Here is a 21463-nt window from a genome sequence, read left to right as displayed (position 1 = left end):
GCAATCACTAACAGCTTTGGACATGCAAACTACTTAGCACCCTAGTTTGCATGTCCAAAGCCTTAAGACGTGCTAACTACGTTAGCACCGGATAGTGAATCGAGGCCAATAAAGTTCTTATGCTAGACAGAAATGTTACCTTGTAGTTCAGCTTCTGGAGGGCTGCCGATCCCATCCTTCCACAAGATGGCAGTGTCGTACACGAATGTCAGCCTCAGCTCAGAGTGCAGATCAAAGTGCTGCCAGCCTCCGACTCCCACGGGCGAGTGGAAGACATAGGAGACATACAGCGGCACCCGCAGCGTCACATAGGACTGCACCAGGTTCAGCACCTTTCAACAGATAACAAAGAACTTTATCAGTTTATTCTGGCAGCAATATACAGGAGTCTGAAAACTTTGGCTCGAATGTACTAAAAAAACCAACAACAAAATTGTTTAGTTAAATTTACTAAACACATAAACAGTAAATCTGAATATTTTCTGCAAAATGCAGCCTTGCATTCTTACTGAATCATTTGGTACATAATTCTATTAATGTAGACTTTTCTACCTGTGTCTGCGTGGGTTTCCTCCGGGCACTGCCATTTCCCTTTTACATCTCAAAAACATACAGATAAGTGAATTGGCTTTCCACAATGGACATATGACTAAATCACTATGGTAGGGATTCGATCATATAAATAATAATAGTTTATTTTGGGGTGTCTTGCAATTGAATGTTATTAACGCACTAGCTAATCTAAGCCCGTTTAAAAACGGGCTCTAGGTCTTTCACCCTCCGTGCGCGCACCCGCCCCTCTTCTGCCCAGTCCTGCATCCTGTCCCAACGGCTGTGTCGGTGCAGGACATGCGCAGTAGAGCAAAAGCACTGACACAGGGACAGGACGCAGGGACACTTGTATTTTATACATAGAGATTAGCAGCTTCAAAAGAGTTATCTTGTTTGAAATAAGTGCACTGCGTTTGACCTCAGTCAGCAGAACTCATGCTGTAAATTCTTGCAATGCTTTGATGTCTCTCTACTAACAGAAAATATAGAAACTGAAAGAAGAATGAGCATGAGACACAGTTGCAACTGTCCTGTGTCCTGATCACCTCTCCCAACTGCGCGCGCTAGAGAACAACAACATCAGAAATCCCATCATGCTTTGCACAGCATCAGGGGAAAAATGCCCGGGCAGATTTCTTTGATAGGGCGGAGCTTAGCTTCTGTACAGCTAAAAATGAGGCTTGGGTAAGAAAAACAAAGTTCTGATGCTGTGAATCTGTTCAAGAAACACCAAGCCTTTTCAGTGCTGCTGAGTAGATTTTTAGTCTGGAGGTTCACTTTAAGGTCCATACCCACGGCAAGATTTCATCTGTGAAAGTGACAGATGAACAATCGTTCCGACCGACATTGTGTAACTATCTTTTATCTATCTTTAAGAACGAGCAGTAAAAGATGGCAGGAAGACCATCATGATGGATCAAATCGGCATTCTTCATTTAACGTCCCCCATGTGTACGATTTCTCCGCTGCGGAACTTCCTCCTGTATCCTTATTAGTTTAACAATCCACATCCCATTGCTAAAGATCTTTGGTGTAAAGATTGTGGAAACTTTGTTTATCTGGAGTTTCCAGTGATTCAGTCTTGCAGTGGATACTTAGCTTAAAGGAGCACTACAAAAAAAAAAAGTAGACAGTCAAAATCTGACAGAACCGACAGGTTTTGGACAAGTCTTTCTCCTCATGTGGGGATTCTCAAGGTTTTCTTTTTTTCGTTGCAGTGGCCCTTTAAGGTTTGGAAATCAATAGATGTTTTGTAGAATATACATTGTGCACAGGGAAGTAACAGAGAAGGAATCTCCTCTAAGAGAGCTGACAGAAGTTCCTGTAGTGCTGCTTTACTTAGAGAGATATGCATTTTCCAGCTGTTCCTGGGCTTTCAGCAGCCGAGCGATGGCCAGAGAGAGATTAGCAGGCTATGTTGACTCTTCAGTGCAGACTCTGTGGAGTCTCAGTAACTCAAATAAGATTCGCTGCTAATCGGAGGCAACACAGGTGCAGCGCGAGCATGTGGTAACTGCAGATCTATGACAAGCCGTGTTAAATCATCAGCACACACAGGGCTTCCACTGTCCCAGAGATGCCTGACACGCCATGCCATACACTAGCCTCAAAGCACACCGAGGATTAACCCAACAGCGTGCACTAAGGACGCCAGATTATAGCTGGGATGTCTTCAAGGCATATCCTTCCAGCCTAACGTGCATTCATGTGCAGACTTATGAGCCACACTAAAGTGGTAATCACCAATAAGTGTTCTTTATGGATATACAGGTCTGGATGTAAAACCCATCTCAACATAAGGAGGGGTGGTAGATTACAGCCTTTCATGGGGAAAAGCTGGGCATGTGGTCAGGACTGACGGGCCTCCCAGGTCTCCACCTAAACAGTGCTACCGTAGGGCCCATGCAGAATACCTGCGGCAGCAGAGCACGGTCACAACTTGCCTGTCCGGCTAGCACACTCCTTCCTCTGTCCTTCCATCCCCATCTCTGAACACCGCCCTGAGTTCTCCATGACCTGATGACAAGTTATCTGAATACCCACTAGAGCGGCATGCCGCTGAGTCAGAGAAGAGGAACCAGTGTTTAGGGATTGAGATGGAGGGACAAGGGAAGGAGTGCGCCCATGCCGGGTGAGGGCACTTCGTTGTGAGTACTCTGGAGGGGCCCTGAGGGAACACTGTTAATTGGGGAGAGACCTGGGGAGAGGCCTCAACCGGCCCTGTGGTTCTATAGAAATTAAAAAGATGAAATCTATTAAAAATGTATTTGCAGTGTGTGGCAGGAATAGATGCCTCTCTGATCAGACTTTGATCAGAAAGGGATGCGTTTTATGAGTAAGTTAGGCGGCCATCTGCCTGTGTATGGTGAGTGCAGAGTATTTTGCTTTCTACTCCTTATCTCCTCATTGGACATATTTCCCCTGGTCTCTCCTAAAGCTTAGTACACAGGCCAGATGAAACTAGCGACCGGTTCTGTCGAAAATCCAGTGTGTGTACGAATGCCCCAACCCCTCTCAACCAGTTGCCCAGTGATCCATCTTTAAACTTTTTTTTTTATAAAGCAGATCTGTACAGCAGGCCAGAGAGAGTGCTGCTTTACCACCAGGGCAAGGCATCTGCGAAACAGGAAAAAAGGGCTCTTGAGCTGCCCTGGTAGGAAGGACACTGTATAGTATTTATAGATGCAGTCAACATAACGGGTAGCCCCGGCTTCTAATTGCAGCTTTGCAGCAAGGGGGTTGTTAAGGGTTAGGCACCACTGGGGGGAAGGGGGGGGGGGGTATGAGGGTTAAGCAGGGGGGTTAGGAACATAGCCGGCCTTTGACCGGAGCGACTGGAGCGGTCGCTCAGGGCGCCGGCTTCCAAGGGGGCGCCTATCGCTAGTTACCTATACTGAGGGCACCCACACCTGACTTCCTATACTGGGGGCACCTATGCTTGGCAACCTATATTGAGGGCACCTACACATGAGATCCTATACTGGGGGCACCTATACCTGGCTACCTACCTATACTGAGTCTGAGGGCGTTTGTTTTGGGGGGGGCTGTGCTATCATTCTAAATTGGGGGGTGGCTAACTGTCCCACTGATGTGAATTGCATATGGGCCTGTGTGTATGCGTGCGTGCTTGTGTGTGCGGGCACACGAGAACAGGATGAAGGGGGGGGGGGGGGGGCACAAAATTCAGTTTTCGCTCAGGGCGCTGTGAAACCTAAGGCCGGCCCTGGTTAGGAACCATGGGGGAGGGGGCTACGCATCAGTAGAGGGAGTGTTGAGGGTTAGGGAAAGGTAGAGGGAGGGTTCTGTGTGAGAATAGGGTTAGGTCAGCAAAATATCAGTAAAGATTACAGATCTCTTACTGTCGGAATTAAAGAGACTCTGTAACGAAAAAAAAGTTCTCTTGGGGGGTACTCACCTCGGGAGGAGGAAGCCTCAGGGTCCTAATGAGGCTTCCCCATCCCTGTAGCTGCAGGCAATTCAGCACTGGCTCCCCCGAAGCGTCCCAGAATCCTCCCCCGACAAGCCTGACAAGCGCTGATTTATTTACCTTCCCTGGCTCCAGCGGGAGCGCTGTTGTGGCTTTCCGCACGGAGATAGACGGAAATAACCAATAACCGATCTTTGTCGGGTCCACTCTACTACGTAGGCGCAGGAGACTTGGGCCTGCGCAGTAGAGCGGATCGACAGCGATCGGCTATTTCCGCCTATCTCCGAGCGGAGAGCCGATACTGCACCAAAATCCTGTCTCCTTGAACCTTCGGCACTGATATAGCAGTGCCTATTAATAACACCACACTGGGCAGGGATGGTTTATACGCCTCACAGACACTGGACTGATAGTTTCATGCAGCAGAGTGTGAGTTCAGTTCCCATACAGCACAGCTGCAGAGAGAGGAGCATCTGGCGGCAGGTAAGGATATCTCTTTACAGCTCTACCTTTGGCCAGTGCACAAAAATAATACATCTGTTAGCAGAGCTAAAGATAGAAATCGGTCCAGGAAGCCATATCAATCTTCTTATGTTATCGAGGAGAAGACATGTAAATACCTTCAAAGGCCGCACAGCAGGTTGCTGACGGCTGATTTAACAACTCCGATAAGTGGCTTAACGAGCCGTAACATTTACCCTGAGACAGCAGAGGACAAAGTGCAGCGCGGACAGGAAGGGGTCTCACCTGTGTCACACAGGCCGGCCCTCTATATTCTTCTCACAGTGACCTCTCAGAGTACGACCTCACACAGCAACAGCCTTTCTTTCTATTCAGAAGCAACTTTAATGATTTTTAAGTAATATTTAAGGCCCCTTTCACACTTAAAAGCATTTGTGTGTAATCTGTGTTTCTGCGAATTTGCATTCGCAGCACATCTAATGCATCTCAATGGGATTGCATTTGTTGGGCGTCGTATTGGGATTTTGCGGATGCTAATTTACTGCACAGAAGATTTGTGCAGACAGATGAATGGTCTTTAGTAAATCAAGCCCTATATTCCATGTGCAGATGCCATTTCCCATCATATTCATCTTTCCACTCCTATTATTCTCCTATATATTCCGCTCCTATTACTCTGCTATATATTCTGCTCCTATTATTCTCCTATATATTCCGCTCCTATTATTCTGCTATATATTCCGCTCCTATTATTCTGCTATATATTCCGCTCCTATTACTCTGCTATATATTCCGCTCCTATTATTCTGCTATATATTCCGCTCCTATTACTCTGCTATATATTCCGCTCCTATTACTCTGCTATATATTCTGCTCCTATTATTCTCCTATATATTCTGCTCCTATTACTCTGCTATATATTCCGCTCCTATTATTCTGCTATATATTCCGCTCCTATTACTCTGCTATATATTCCGCTCCTATTATTCTGCTATATATTCCGCTCCTATTATTCTCCTATATATTCCGCTCCTATTATTCTCCTATATATTCCGCTCCTATTACTCTGCTATATATTCCGCTCCTATTATTCTGCTATATATTCCGCTCCTATTACTCTGCTATATATTCCGCTCCTATTATTCTCTTATATATTCCGCTCCTATTATTCTGCTATATATTCCGCTCCTATTATTCTCCTATATATTCCGCTCCTATTATTCTCCTATATATTCCGCTCCTATTACTCTGCTATATATTCCGCTCCTATTATTCTGCTATATATTCCGCTCCTATTACTCTGCTATATATTCCGCTCCTATTATTCTGCTATATATTCCGCTCCTATTACTCTGCTATATATTCCGCTCCTATTATTCTCCTATATATTCCGCTCCTATTATTCTGCTATATATTCCGCTCCTATTATTCTGCTATATATTCCGCTCCTATTACTCTGCTATATATTCCGCTCCTATTATTCTCCTATATATTTCGCTCCTATTATTCTGCTATATATTCCGCTCCTATTATTCTCCTATATATTCCGCTCCTATTATCCCATATAAATTCAGCTCCTAGAGGTTTTCCCTGAAACGGAATACAAATGATAGTCAATGTGTGGCGCTGCATCATGTAGCTCATCTTTGGTACAATTCGGTGGCGTAGTGGTTTGCACTCTCGCCTTGCAGCGCTGGGTTGTCGGTTCGTATCCCAGCCAGGGCAACATCTGCAAGGAGTTTGTATGTTCTCCCCGTGTCTGCGTGGGTTTTCCCTGGGTACTCTAGTTTCCTCCCACACCCCAAAAACATATAAGTAAGTTAATTGGCTTCCCCCCTAAAAATTGGCCCTAGGATACAGTACATACACTACACAATATAAGCATATGACTACGGTAGATGACTTCGAGGGACAGTTAGTGACAAGACTATATATACTCTGTACAGCGCTGCGGAAGATGTCGGCGCTATATAAATACTAAATAATAATAATTCTTTCGAGTGGAAAAGGAAGCCGGGAATGCAACAGCTGTAATTATAGCAGCAAGCCAAATCATATGTTTATAGCCAACGCAAATCCTCCCACGACAGAAAAAAAATACAATGAACAAACATTTATAATTATCGAATTTTGCATAGTGAAGCTGCTCTTACTGTGAACTTTGATTGATCTGAGGTGGTTCCCTGTTTATACTCACATTAAAATCATACGTTTTAGTCCAATGTACAGTACATTTGTTGCACATATTCAGGTGGACTAGTTAGTGTCTCTGCTGTGCTGATTACCTCCACGCATTTCCACAAAACATGCACTTTTGGTGGTACATGAGGACAAGGTTGGGAAACATTGATTTACTACATTGTACTATATCACTAGAGTGCGGAAGCGGGAAAAAAGGGCGCATGCCGCTAGTGGACAAAAAGGGCGCCACCATTCACTCTCATAATAAATAGCGTTTAATGGGCGCCGAGCAGGAAAAAAGGGCGCAGGACATAAATAACGTTTACAACTGGCGCCAGGAGATTTTTAATGATTTATAAGTGTGCTTGTGGTGATTTACGTTTATAAAATGCACCCGTGCCGAATAACGTTTATAAAAATACTAAACATATTTATCTTATTTAACTAATTAAAACATTATTTAAAGTTTTATCCCATACTGTTTGTAAAACATTATTATTCACAAAATAAAGCGATCAGTACGTAACGTAAATTGCAAAATATTTTTTGCATCCACAATTAGTAAAACATTATTATCCACATAATAAAGGGGGGTCTTAGGTTTAGGCACCACCAGGGGGGTCTTAGGTTTAGGCACCAACAGGGGGGTCTAGGGGTTAGGGGTAGGTACAGGGAGGGTTACTTAGGCACCAACAGGGAGGGTCTTAGGTTTAGGCACCAACAGGGGGGTCTTAGGTTTAGGCACCAACAGGGGGGTCTTAGGTTTAGGCACCAACAGGGGGGTCTTAGGTTTAGGCACCAACAGGGGGGTCTTAGGTTTAGGCACCAACAGGGGGGTCTTAGGTTTAGGCACCAACAGGGGGGTCTTAGGTTTAGGCACCAACAGGGGGGTCTTAGGTTTAGGCACCAACAGGGGGGTCTTAGGTTTAGGCACCAACAGGGGGGTCTTAGGTTTAGGCACCAACAGGGGGGTCTTAGGTTTAGGCACCAACAGGGGGTCTTAGGTTTAGGCACCAACAGGGGGTCTAAGGTTTAGGCACCAACAGGGGGGTCTTAGGTTTAGGCACCAACAGGGGGGTCTTAGGTTTAGGCACCAACAGGGGGGTCTAGGGGTTAGGGATAGGTACAGGGAGGGTTCTGTGTAAGAGTAGGCTTAGGTAAAGTTTTCATAAAATTTTAGTAATAATTACTAATGTTTTACAACACTTATTACGAACGTAGTTATATTTATATCATCGTTATAAAGAATATTTTCAGATTTTATTATAAGAACAAACCGTAAATGAAGGTTATTCACAATAATATAGAATTATAACAATTAAACATATATTATTGTTTTTTTCATAAACGTAATTATAAGTTTAACTTTAGAAACAGGAAAGAATAACGTTTTCACAATTTCCGACTTCATAAACATTATTTAATGATTTATAATTTTGTTAAACCTTATTTGTAAACGAAATATAGCACACTATTTTTATAAACCCTATTAATGATTAATTATTATTTAGAGTTTACACCCCGCGCCCTTTTTGTCCGGGCGCCCTTTTTGTACGTACGCCTAGAGTGCCTCTTTAAAGAGTTCCTCTTTTATTTAATTTATCCACCAGGGGGCATGCTCCTTCACTGTTCCAATAGTAACTTTAAAGTCCAATCAAGTTGAAGAAAAAAGCGGGGCACCACTCCTTTAAAAGTCCCTTTATTCCGGTGGGGGAGACAGCAGGTACATGCAGTGGGGGTATCAAGTGCCTGACAGCTGTTTCGCTGGTTTAAACCAGCTTCTTCAGAGGCTCTGAAGAAGCTGGTTTAAACCAGCGAAACAGCTGTCAGGCACTTGATACCCCCACTGCATGTACCTGCTGTCTCCCCCACCGGAATAAAGGGACTTTTAAAGGAGTGGTGCCCCGCTTTTTTCTTCAAATTGATTGGATGGCAAAGTTTCTTGGATGAGCACACTCTGCATCTTGGTCCCAGCCCTGGTGTGTCTGCCCTGCTACATTTGGTGCCAGGTACTGTTGTCTTTTTCTGTTTTTATAGTAACTTTAAAGTGTACCTGAGATGGTACACTGTGCCTAATTTATACTTACCTGGAACTTCCTCCAGCCCATAAGGACCATGGGTTCCCTTGCCATCCTCTTTGGCCTCTCCATTCTGGTGCTACGGCTCCCAGTAATCCGGTTAGTCGCCGTCAGTTGTGGCCCTCTGCGCATGCGTGGCTCGGCCGTGAGAAGGCCCAGAACTCTCAAGCCGCGAGCAGGCCTAAGCCACACATGTGCAGATGAGCATGGCCAGTCGGATTACCGGGAGGCACAGCGCAAGAACGGAGGGCCCGAAGAAGTTGAAAAAGCCCACGGTGGTCATGGGGCTGGAGGAAGCCACAGGTAAATATAAATTGGTCCTATTGTGACATCTCAGGCTCCCTTTAAATTGTTTGAATATAACACCTTCAAACAGAATTAGACCTTGGACCTCTCACATGCAGGGCAAGTGAGCCTAAAGTGAAAAAAAAAATTGCCCATTTACTTACCTGGGTCTTCCTCCAGCTCCCTGAAGTCTTCCTGGTCCCTCGACATCATTCCATGCTCCTCCTTTCCTCTGCTATCCCCCTCTGTAATCCAGCCATCTGATCAGTACTCTGGCCACTGCGCACGTTCTCTAATGTGCTTCCGCATCCGGGAACGTTCTGCTCACTGCACAAGTGCAGAGTGCCCCTGGCCACTGTAGCACATTAGAGGACACTCGCAGCACAGGGCCGCGCATCCATGACTGGAGGAGGACACTGGAGAAACGGAGGAGTGCTGGATGATGGCGAAGCACCAGGAAGCTGTTGAGGGGCTGGAAGAAGAACCAGGTAAGAAAATGGCATTTTTTTTTTTTAACTTTAGATTTCCTTTAATTAGGGATGAGAGGAGATTTTGCTGCTCATGCAAAACACCCTCACCCAGGGAGCAAAAATGGCGGTTACCAAGTCAAAACAACTAGTGTAGGCGAAAAACTGCAGCAGACTGTCCATTTTTTTCCCTGCATAAAAAAAATTGCAGTGAATGGAAACTGTTCCATAAAATTATACTGCACACATTTCTCATGTGAACTTCCTCAATGCTCTACTTTGACCGCTTCATCATTAAGCACTGTCGGGGTACCTATACTGTGAAATCTCAGTGTTCTTTTTTATTATAACCTACCTGTCCATCAGTGCCGATAGTTCCACCACACTCAGTCAGCAGCTCAGACATGTCGTAGTAGCTGGAGAACTCCCACAAGCAGGCCTCCAGGTTTAGGTTGCGGTAGAAGCGCAGCGTATTGGAGCCACGAAGCTGGGAGCTGTACTGGTATGGAGAGGTTTCCCCTATAACATTGGGATTCTTGGTGGCATTTGTCAAAAACCCATGCCGGGTCCTCACTTCATTGTAATCCAGAAGATTGGAGCATTTATGGTTTCCCACCCGAGTTCCATCAGGGCTGAGAGTGAGTTCAAAATTAGATAAATCTCTGGTGGACACGACGGGCAGCATGCCTAAAGCACAGAGAAAGCAGTTACTAAACAAGATCTTAAGTTATAATATGTCTTGAAATATGGCAGAAAACAATAATAAAATGTAAGAAGGGATGATTAAAACCATTGTTCATACAATAAAATAAGGTGGATTTGCAGTAAGAGAAAATCCATCTGTCTGGAAGAGGGTTTCAGAAGAACAGAGTATACTCACCTCCCCCCTAGCATGCTGAATGGTGGCAGGTCGCTCATTTTCTATGTCCCATGCTGCTCACATCTGTTTTGCAGATGTTGTCACTATAATAAAGGAGGGATTATGTCCAAAAACTAAATTACAGCCACAGTGCATTGTATAAGCACAGGGAGCCTTTAGATGGTAGCAGCACAGAACAAGGACATCAAAGGACCTATAATCATTCAGCATGTCAGGAGGAGGTGAGTATACATTGCTCTCCCCATAGCAGAAAGCATTTTTCTGAAAGTAATACTATCTCAATATCATTTTCAGACCACCTCCCACTGCAACGTAATCATGGCATTACGTGGCGCAGCATGTTACCAAAGGGCATCACCTGACACTGACACTGTGGCAACGGCCCCCTAGTGGCGAGCCAAAAAGAACCCATGTGATATTATTGATATTATGTGGAGCAGCAGTGGAGCATGGGGCTGGCAGTGATCAAAGTGTCGCACTTAGTCCGACACTTTGACCTTAAGCGGCTGACGCCACGCTGGACTAGATCTGGCAACAGCGCCCCTAGCAGTAGCCATGTTTTCCTATATCAGAATCAGAATCAGAAAACTTTATTTCGCCAAGCATGACTGGGTCATGCCCGGAATTGTTTTTGGCACAATACATCTGGCTCAGAGAGAAGACATAGGTAGAGACATAGATAGATAGCAGCGAGCCATAGAGGCATCGGTTAGCGTGAGTTAGCATTACATTTCAATTCATTTTACTACACATTGCATTGCTCTATACAATTGAATTCCACTATACGTAGTATTGCATTTCCCTATACATCTTTAAGCATCACAGTCCCTAGTGCGACACTGAGATGGTTAGTCTGGAGGGTTGGTTGAACGATCCGCCATGGCACAGACCGCCCCGCAGCTTGTCGGGGCTTGCATTGATGGTAGTATGTGGAGGGCGTTGAGGAGGTTGACCGCTGAGGGGAAGAACGAGTTCCTGTGTCGCGTGGTCTTTGTGGAGATGGCCCGAAGCCTCCGGCCCAGTGGCAGCAGGCTGAAGTAGTGGTGGCCTGGGTGAGAGGGATCATTGGCAATCCTCTGAGCCCTGGATTTCAGTCTGTTGTTGTGTAGCAGGGCAAGAGAGGGGAGGGGGCACCCAACGATCCTCTCCGCTGACCTAATGACCCTCTGGAGTTTGTCCTTGTCATTGGCGGTGGCCCCAGCATACCAGACCAAGATGGAGGAGCAGAGGATTGACTCAATGGTGGCAGTGTAGAAGCTGGTTAGGATTTTTTGAGTCATGCCAAACTTTCTCAGCTGGCGCAGGAAGAAGAGTCTCTGCTGGGCTTTCCGTTGGGTGGCAGTGATGTTGGGCTTCCAGCTGAGATCACTAGAAATTATAGTACCCAGAAGCCGGGCACAAGGCACCCTGGCTACCTCGGTGCCGTCAATATGAATAGGGGGCGGGGGCGGGGCAGACTTCCTGAAGTCAATGATCAGCTCAACAGTTTTTGCAGTGTTAAGGACCAGCCTGTTCTCCTTGCTCCAAATGCAAATACTCTCCACCTGTTGGCGGTACTACTGGTCGTTGTCCTTGGTGACAAGGCCAATGATGGTGGTGTCATCGGCAAACTTGATGACCTTTACGGAGTCCGCCTCCGATCTGCAGTTGTTTGTGTAGAGGGAGAACAGCAGTGGTGACAGGACGCAGCCTTGGGGAGCACCTGTGTTCGTGATTGCTGCTTGTGAGTGGATATCACCCAGTCTGACAACTTGGGATCTGTTGGTGAGAAAGTCTGTGATCCACAGTTGTAGGCTTGGGTGGACTCCGAGTGCCGCAAGGTCCCATTGCAGAATGCGTGGGCAGATGGTATTGAAGGCCGAACTGAAGTCCAGGAGGAGTATTCTAGCATACGTGTCCGGCCTGTCCAGGTGGTCATTGATGAGCTCCAAGCAGATATTGATCGCATCATCGGTGGACCTGTTTTCCCTGTAGGCAAACTAGTAGGGGTCTAGGACGGGAGAAGTGGAGAGCTTGAGGTAGGCTAGGACTGCCCGCTCCATGGTTTTCATGATTACGGACGTCAGGGCTACGGGTCTAAAGTTGTTGAGATCGGAGACCCCTTGCTTCTTAGGGACAGGTATGATGGTAGACCTCTTAAAGCAAGTGGGGACTTTACCTTCCTCCAGGGACTTGGTGAAGATGGCGAAGAGGATGGGAGCAAGTTGTCGACAGCAGGTTTTCAGGCAGGCTGGGGACACTCCGTCGGGGCCGGAGGCTTTCCTGGCATTAAGTGTTGATAAGAGGCGCAGGACCTCGGCTTCGCTCACCACCTATATCCAACTATGTCTGACACCTGTGCTGAACTAGAAAATGCCAATGTTGGATATAGTCCGACACAGGATCTGAAAGGGTTAAAGTGTACCGAAGAGATATGTGACATACTGAGATAAGCATACATATATTACTAGCCCTATTAAGAAATTGTCCTGGACAGCAAGTCTTAAAACATTACATTTGTTTTGCAAATGAACCTTGTTGAACAGCTTGTCGAATTTAGCACACTGTCCTAAAAAGTAAATAAAAGGCACAACTCTTTTATCTGTATGAGAAAAGGCTGCTGATAGCATTTTCCACAACCTCTTGCTCACTAAAAATATAGAGGGTCTTCCATCCCCAAAACCTCACAAGATTATCACTATATTCCTTCGAGGCCATACTGAGTGCTATGGTGGGGGTCCAACTGACCTTTGGAGAAGCGCTGCCAAATCTAACCAGCACAGCCCAGATCACCTCCTATTGACTCCCGTCCTCCAAACCCCCCTCCCCCCATCTCAACCAGAGTGAGATATCCCGGGAGTCCCAAGTGTTCAAACTTATTACTATACACCTACAGGACAGTAAGGACATATAAGTTCTAAATCGTTGCCAACTTAGTTACCGACTTGTTTGGTTTCCTTTACAAATGCTGATGTATGCTTTATACATGGATACCTCCATCTAACTTTACAGCATATTCATGTACTCATGCAATTGTATTCACATAAACATGCATGCTGGCATTGTCTGAGCAATGCTGTTTATGAGATGACGTCACCTGCATTTGGGGCATCCAGACAATAACAAGTTACCGTACATACCGGTAATCCAAATCAGCAATGAAACAAGACACCAGGAAATGCTTACATTCCTTAAGAGGAAATTAAGCTGCACCTTACCATCAATATGCGGCAGAGTGACCGTGACTTTTATTAGGTTTGGATAGTCTGGGTCATCGGGTCCTGTATAGCGCATTTTGGCAGAGAAAGGTTCTGCTCCTACCACTCCCGCCACTCTGGGCTGGCACAGACCTGTGTGAAGACAAGCAGTGGGTACAGATAACTTTAACTCTGTTAGCGGCAGTGACTTTCTGTCTAACAATGCACATATGTTTGGTGGTTTGTATATACTGTAGCCCTTAAAAAAAAATCAGTGTAATTATTTTTAAAAAATTGCCTTGTACACACGTCAAGTCGACTTAAATGTTCAACAAACGGATATCGTCAAATCAGATGACAATCGTTATGAAATTGTAGATAAAGTTAAGCAACGATTGACCAATATCACGTATTCAGGCTGATCCAACTAGCTGATCAATTCTGAAGATTACTGGGCTGATATTGTGTAGCCTGTTGGTGAGTGCAATGTCGTTCTAACATATCTGACAAGCTCTTGTGCCTGTATACGTGACAAAGGTGGGGTCAAGAAATAGATGGGAACCCTCTATCCAGAGGCTTCCCTCTACCTGGTAGGGATGATCACCGATATGCAAACTCTCCAAGTTCATGCAAATGTATGCAATTTTTTATGCAAATATATGCAGTTTGTTAATGGACCAATCAATTTAAACCCAGGTTTAAACTGATTGGTCCTTTTTCAAGCTGCATATATTTGCATCAAAATTTGCATAATTTCAGAAGTATTTGCATCTCATTGATCATCCCTACTACCTAGGTTAAGTTGCGTATCAAATCCCTAGTCCACAGGGGAGCTAATTTGAAGCACACTGTAAATAGTTCCAAGAATTACAGGGCCAGGAGCCAATGAAAACAGCTCCCGCCCGGCTCACAGTGCTCTGCCGTCATAGAGCGGCAGGGCAGCACATTGCGGCGGGGACAGAGCGGCGACAGCGGCGGGGACGCGCAGTGAATGGGACGTAGAGTTTACATCCGGTCAGAACCACAGCGCCCCCTGCCCGCCGTAGATTTATACTGCAGCGGTCCGCAGGTAGTTAAAAATGTCATGTTATTATTATTATGTAGTAATTATATAGCACCGCTATCTTCTACAGCGCTGTACAGGGCCAATTTAGAAGGAAAACCAATTAACTAATCTGTATGTTTTTGGGATGTGGCAGGCAACTGGAGAGCCTGGAGGAAACCCAAACAGACACAGGAAGAACACACACACTCTGTGCAGATAGTGCCCTGGCTGGGATTTGAACTGGGGACCCAGCACTGCAAGGCGAGAGTGCTAACGACTACACCACCATGCTGCCTTGGTCCCGCTGCGCTGGGGGCCACCACCAGCTTGACACCATCTACAGGCTGGGCCTCGAACCGAAGGAAGCACAGGAGGGACTGAAGGAGGCACAAAGGGGGGGAAGTTTCAAAAGTGGAACATTTAAAAAGGTGGCCTTTTTTAAATTTCATATAATTTAAGCAATAACTTCCTACTTGAATAAGTGGAAACTTTTGGTTTGGTGCACACTTTTCATTCTGCACACTTTTCATTCTGTTTACATCTTTGTCGCACACCACAGGGTGCATAAATTAACATAACAGCTGACCCTGACTGAGGAAACACTAACTATACATATCAATAAATAAGTATTTCAGTGCTGCTCACCATCATCCCTGCTAATTGTCACAATCGGGCTCAGGAGTTCCAGGCCTTCGTGCCCATCAGAGTTGACAGCCCGCGCCGCACACTGCACCCTGGAGCCAGCATGGAAGTAGATGGAATCCAGCGTGATAATTTTTGATGACGTGAAGAAAGTATCGAAGTCGACCTCCCTCATCGGACTGGTTACTCCATCCGAACCCCGGGGGGCGCTGACCAGCCAGCGGTAACGGGTCATTGTGTCATTGATATTTTCACTGGTGCATATAGAGCCAGTTTTATCATAATCTGAGTATTTGGGGTTACAAGCCTGTAAGAAGAGAACAGGGTCTGAGGTGTGGAACACAACTTTACTGTATGTATTGTCCTTTCAAACCATGCACATTTCCTGGCTGTACTACTTCCCACTGGAGCCGGACTGCAATGGCCAGCGGACGCAGACGGTGTAGTATCTGCTCCTATGCTCTGTTGTGGTCCGGTCGGTCCCCAGGAAAGATTAGCAAAACAGCCAGACAATCAGCACCATTTAAGGAGGAACTGTCAGTCTCACTGGAAACTGACATAATAAACAAAATTGCCTACTTTTTACAATATTCATTTATAGAATATTTAGTCCATGTCTGCCCATTGTAAGATCATTCCTCTCCCCGATTGACATTCTTAAATGTATCTCAGGCGGTGATATCTTTAGTTCTCCCAGGTGATCTGTATGGAATGTTCATTACTGAGAGTTCTATACAAAAAGGGAAATACTGCTTGCTTGGCAGTTGGAAAAAGCTGTTATTTCCCACAATGCAACGAGTTCCACAGACAGCAAACTGTCAGGACCTTGGTCAGGCGTACATATACAAACACCGCCGGTGAGTTGGCCACTCAAAGTCACGACGGAGTTAAAAACTATCCAATTTGAAACTCAGAGGGCGATGTAATTCGGGGTCCAGTGATTGCCTCCAATTACCCTTGCGCAGGGCACACAGCATAGCATTAGTCCTGGGAGGGGGGGCAATTTCACTACCTGCTTTCATGGTCATGACATCACACTGTTGGAGGGGTTTCACCACAATATCAGCCACACAGATCCCCCACCAAACCCCCCCCCCCCTCCCCCATGATCTATTTGAGAAAAGGTAAAGATTTTTTGTGGGAAAGGGGGTATCGGCTACTGATTAGGATGAAGTTCAGTTCTGGGTTACAGTTCCTCTTTAAAAGGAAATAAAAATGGCCTCCATATCCCTCTCACTACAGGGTAAATGTTATGTTTACTTATTCCTCACAACTAACCCTTTATCTAACCTTAATGTTAACCCCCTTCCTGATGCCTAACCCTAAGCCCTTAGCATCCCCCTGACCCCCCCATCTAACCCCAACTATAACCCTTATTGATAATATTCAGCTCCCCCAATCCACCCTTAATGATACCAACTCCTATCCAACAACAACTGATTTGCTCATTTATTGTAAGAAAGATGGCTGCAGCACATAGAGATGCCAGTTATGAAACTTTTAAAGATGTTGGTGGCAGTCTGAGGGTTAACTGGCTTTAACACTCAGTTCTGTATGTTATTTTCACACTGTTTTATCCATACCTTGAGCAATAAAGAATTTGTCTAGCTTTGGATATGTGGTTCCATATTATTATCTTTCTAGGCTTGATTTGCACTGGTAGAAAAAACAAACTGCTTTCTAATTTAACTGTAACAGTAATTATTTTTAGGGAATTTCCAAGAATCGTCACTAGAATTGTCCTAGTAGGTGACTCACTGCAGGGCCGTGCAGAGGGCCCTTAAGTGGGGGGTGCTCAAATTTAAAAAAGGGGCCTGGCAATGCCTTCCCCCACATGCCCCCCCCCCCCCCCCTTCCTCGTTTCTGGCTAGGGGGGTATTGATTGTCATGCTGCTGAATGCAGATGATGGGAGCCATGTGGGTTCTGGGTGCTGGCACACGGTGTCATGTGGATTCTGGCAGTATGGGTGTGTATCAACCATCATGTAGGTGTTGATTGCAGGTACTCAGTCCCTTGTGAGTTATGGGTGCAAGTACTGGATGTCATATGTTAATGCTTGGTGTGGGTGCTGGGCATCAAGTGGAGGCTTAGTGCAACTGGAACTACTGCAGATGAAGCATGTGGGTGTTGGGTGCAGGTACTGGGTATCACATAGGTGCAAATACTTGGTGCCATGCCTGCACTGGGTGCTAGCTCTGGGTGGGTGTTGTGTGTCACGTGGGTTCTGAGTGCAGGTACTTCGGGTGCTAGTACTGGTTATGTGAGTGGGTGCCATGTGGAGGCTGTGTGCAGGTGTGAGTAGCGAGTGACATGTCAGAGCTGGGTGCAACTACTGTGCCATGTTGGTGTGAGTACTGGGTGCCAGCTATAGGGTGAAGGGGTGCAGGTATTGGGTGTCATGTGGCTGTTTGATGCAAGTACTAAGTGCCATATTGAGGCCTGGATGTAAGTATTGGGTGCAGGGTGCTTGGTACAAGTACTGGGTGCTTGCTATAGTTGGGGTTACTGGTTGAGTGTAATGTGGGTGCTGAATATTGGTGGGATTGCTGTGGGTGCAGGGGGTAGGAGGCCACTGTGGGTACTGCTATGAATGGCATAGTTGCTGCTAGGGGAGGTTGAGGTCAGTGTGGTTGATGGGGGAAGGGTAGGTCACTGTGGGTGCTGGGGGGAGAAGTAACTGTGGGTGCTGTGGAAAGTAGAGGTCAGTATGGGTGCTGGAGGAAAGGGAGGTCACTGTGGGTCCTTTGGGGGAGATCACTGTGGGTCTCGGGAGGTAGAGGTCATTGTGGGTGCAGGGGGGGTGGGAGGTCACTATGGGTGCTGCTATGAATGAAATAGTTGCTGCTAAGGGAGGTAGAGGTCAGTGTGGGTGCTGGGGGAAGGGTAGGCATCTGTCAGTGCTGGGAGAAGTCTGTGTGGTTACTGGAGGAGGGAGTGGATGCTGGGTGTTGGGAGAAGCCACTGTGTGCCCTGGCAATGGGAGAGGTCACTGTAGGTGCTGCTTTTGGGATGGGAGGTCCCTGTGGGTGCTGCAGGGGACAGGAGGGTAGCCACTGGGGGAGGGAAAAATCACTGTGGGTGCTGGGGGAGGGATAGGTCAGTGTGGGTGCTGGGGTAGGCAGGATCACTGCTAGAGCTGGGGAGGGAGAGGTCACTGTGGGTGCTGGGGGAGGGAGAGGTCACTGTGGGTGCTGGGGGAGGGAGAGGTCACTATGGGTCCCAGGTGGAGGGAGAGGTCACTGTGGGTGCTATGTGGAGGGAGAGGTCACTGTGGGTGCTGGGGGAGGGAGAGGTCACTGTGGGTGCTGGGGGAGGGAGAGGTCACTGTGGGTGCTGGGGAAGAAGAGGTCACTATGGGTCCCAGGTGGAGGGAGAGGTCACTGTGGGTGCTTGATGGAGGGAGAGGTCACTGTGGGTGCTGGGTAAGAGAGAGGTCACTGTGGGTGCTAGGTGGAGGGAGAGGTCACTGTGGGTGCTGGGGAGGGAGAGGTCACTATGGGTCCCAGGTGGAGTGAGAGGTCACTGTGAGTGCTAGGTGGAGGGAGAGGTCACTGTGGGTGCTGGGTAAGAGAGAGATCACTGTGGGTGCTAGGTGGAGGGAGAGGTCACTGTGGGTGCTGGGGGAGGGAGAGGTCACTGTGGGTGCTGGGTAAGAGAGAGATCATTGTCGGTGCTAGGTGGAGGGAGAGGTCACTGTGGGTGCTAGGTGAAGGGAGAGGTCACTGTGGGTACTGGGTAGGGAGAGGTCAGTATGGGTCCTAGGTGGAGGGAGAGGTCACTGTGAGTGCTAGGGGAGGGAGAGGTCACTGTGGGTGCTATGTGGAGGGAGAGGTCACTGTGGGTGCTGGGGGAGGGAGAGGTCACTGTGGGTGCTGGGGAAGGAGAGGTCACTATGGGTCCCAGGTGGAGGGAGAGGTCACTGTGGGTGCTTGATGGAGGGAGAGGTCACTGTGGGTGCTGGGTAAGAGAGAGGTCACTGTGGGTGCTAGGTGGAGGGAGAGGTCACTGTGGGTGCTAGGTGGAGGGAGAGGTCACTGTGGGTGCTAGGTGGAGGGAGAGGTCACTGTGGGTGCTGGGGAGGGAGAGGTCACTATGGGTCCCAGGTGGAGTGAGAGGTCACTGTGAGTGCTAGGTGGAGGGAGAGGTCACTGTGGGTGCTGGGTAAGAGAGAGATCACTGTGGGTGCTAGGTGGAGGGAGAGGTCACTGTGGGTGCTGGGGGAGGGAGAGGTCACTGTGGGTGCTGGGTAAGAGAGAGATCATTGTGGGTGCTAGGTGGAGGGAGAGGTCACTGTGGGTGCTAGGTGAAGGGAGAGGTCACTGTGGGTACTGGGTAGGGAGAGGTCAGTATGGGTCCTAGGTGGAGGGAGAGGTCACTGTGAGTGCTAGGGGAGGGAGTGGTCACTGGGTACTAGGTGGAGGGAGAGGTCACTATGGGTGCTGGGCAGGGCCGGCCCTAGACTTTTTGCCGCCTGAGGCAAAATTAGAAAAAATCGCCCCCCCCCCCCCCCAAGCCGTGGCAGAAAGGGGGTATTGGGCCTAGCGGTGGGGAGGGGGGTCAGACCCCCCCTCCCTCGCCTGGGTCCCCCGATCTGCGCTCCTCCTCCAGCGTTAAGTACCAGCGTGCCAGTATGATTAAGAGGCAACGGGCGGGGGAATCACTCACCTCTTCCGCGTTCCATCGTGCGCTCCACTGACGTCACTTCCTGCAACGTCGTCCACTTACAATACAATGGGCGGCGTTGCCGGAAGTGACGTCAGTGGAGCACACGATGGACCGCGGAAGAGGTGAGTGATTCCCCCGCCAGTTGCCACTTAATCATATGCACGCTGGTACTCAACGCTGGTGGTGGAGCGCAGATCGGGGGACCCAGGCGAGGGAGGGGGGGTCCGACCTCTCTCCCCACCGCTAGGCCCAATACCCCTTTCCAGCTCGGCGGGTGACCCCCAGCATCCATGTACAGGCGGGTGCCGCTCCCCCCAGATCTGCCGCCTGAGGCAAATGTTTCACCCCGCCTCATGAGCGGGCCGGCCCTGGTGCTGGGGGAGGTAGAGGTCAGTATGGGTCCTAGGTGGAGGGAGAGGTCAGTATGCCACACTAGAACTCCTGTCTGGGCCTCTTCACTTGAAAGTGTCCCAGGCGGGGGCGGAGCTCCCCGCGGGTGGGCGGGGCTTGACGCGGCCGGGGGCGGAGCTTATTTTGTGTGCGAGAGGGGCCTTTTTTGAAGATTTTAAAAAGGGGGGTGCCTAGGCACCCAGAGCACCCCCCTGTGCACGTGCCTGACTCACTGCCCTTCCCAGAACCACAAAAATTTACAGAGATCCCGGGTGGTGGCATCAGGTTTCCACCAACTGAAGTTCCTTCCAGAGAGAGCTCCGATTCTTATTAGGACACTGATTCTTGGCACTAGGTGGCCTGCCCTCAGACCTACTGAATAGCTTCCTAGCATCCTCACACTATGCATGGATTACCTAAGACTTGGAATTGCTTTTTAGTTAAAAATGGAATGGTTCAATGAAAAATTTAGCAGTACATAAATAATCTACATGTTGCAGCAGCTGGCAAATCATACATTCTATGAGACACCTGTGAGTTTCATGCTCAATACTTACTGTAACACAGACAACTGGATATCCGGCTACAGGATTGGGGTTGTCTTTAGCTCTGAAGGAGTCATCATATATAAAGAGAGAGACCACCTGGGGCACAGAGGGGAACGTCACATCTGCCATGCTGTTCATTTCCTCAATGTACACAATGGCTTTGGTCATCTGAAAAGGTTAGACCTCATAACGTTAGTAAAATAAGTACTGTATAGATATGTCAACCATACAGCTACAAAATTCAGAACATATATGGCAGCTCATATTGTTCCAGCAGGTTGGTATAGGAATAATCATATTTTTACCTGTATGTCCACAAATATAAGTCAACCTCATGTATTAGTTATCTCCTCTTGAACTGGATTTTTTTATTGACTCTAGTATAAGTCTGCTCAGCAAAGTTAATGGCTGCACTTGGGGACCAGGAAAAATTAACAGCTGAACTTGGGGACCAGGAGGGGTTAATAACTGCACTGCATACAGTATTGCAGCCATTAACTCTTTAAGTGCAGTCAGTAACTCTGTCAGGCTCCCAAGTGCAGCAATTATTCACTCCCCTTCCTGTAGCCCAGTATTTCTCTCCTGCCCCTTTCCTTGTTAATTATTGTGGCCAGGACTTTCAGAACTGTGTTTTCTTGGCATTTCCTTTCCTCAAAGTATCACT

The 21463-nt window shown here is 47.5% G+C and overlaps 1 protein-coding gene across 1 annotated transcript in view; it reads right to left on the bottom strand.

Annotated features, from left to right (window-relative positions):
- Window positions 1-21463, bottom strand: part of FREM2 (FRAS1 related extracellular matrix 2) — a 317024-nt gene that overhangs the window by 28607 nt on the left and 266954 nt on the right. Inside the window, exons 13-17 of the mRNA XM_068267101.1 lie at window positions 20809-20967; window positions 15199-15502; window positions 13530-13661; window positions 9808-10139; window positions 140-332 (exon numbers count right to left, since the gene is read on the bottom strand). Coding sequence (XP_068123202.1) covers window positions 140-332; window positions 9808-10139; window positions 13530-13661; window positions 15199-15502; window positions 20809-20967 — 1120 coding nt within the window. The remainder of the gene's footprint in view (window positions 1-139; window positions 333-9807; window positions 10140-13529; window positions 13662-15198; window positions 15503-20808; window positions 20968-21463) is intronic.

The sequence above is a fragment of the Hyperolius riggenbachi genome, chromosome 2 (assembly GCF_040937935.1).
Source record: "Hyperolius riggenbachi isolate aHypRig1 chromosome 2, aHypRig1.pri, whole genome shotgun sequence".
Lineage (NCBI taxonomy): Eukaryota > Metazoa > Chordata > Amphibia > Anura > Hyperoliidae > Hyperolius > Hyperolius riggenbachi.
Note: the sequence above shows the minus strand (reverse complement) of the source record. Positions and strands in the feature narration are given on the sequence as shown.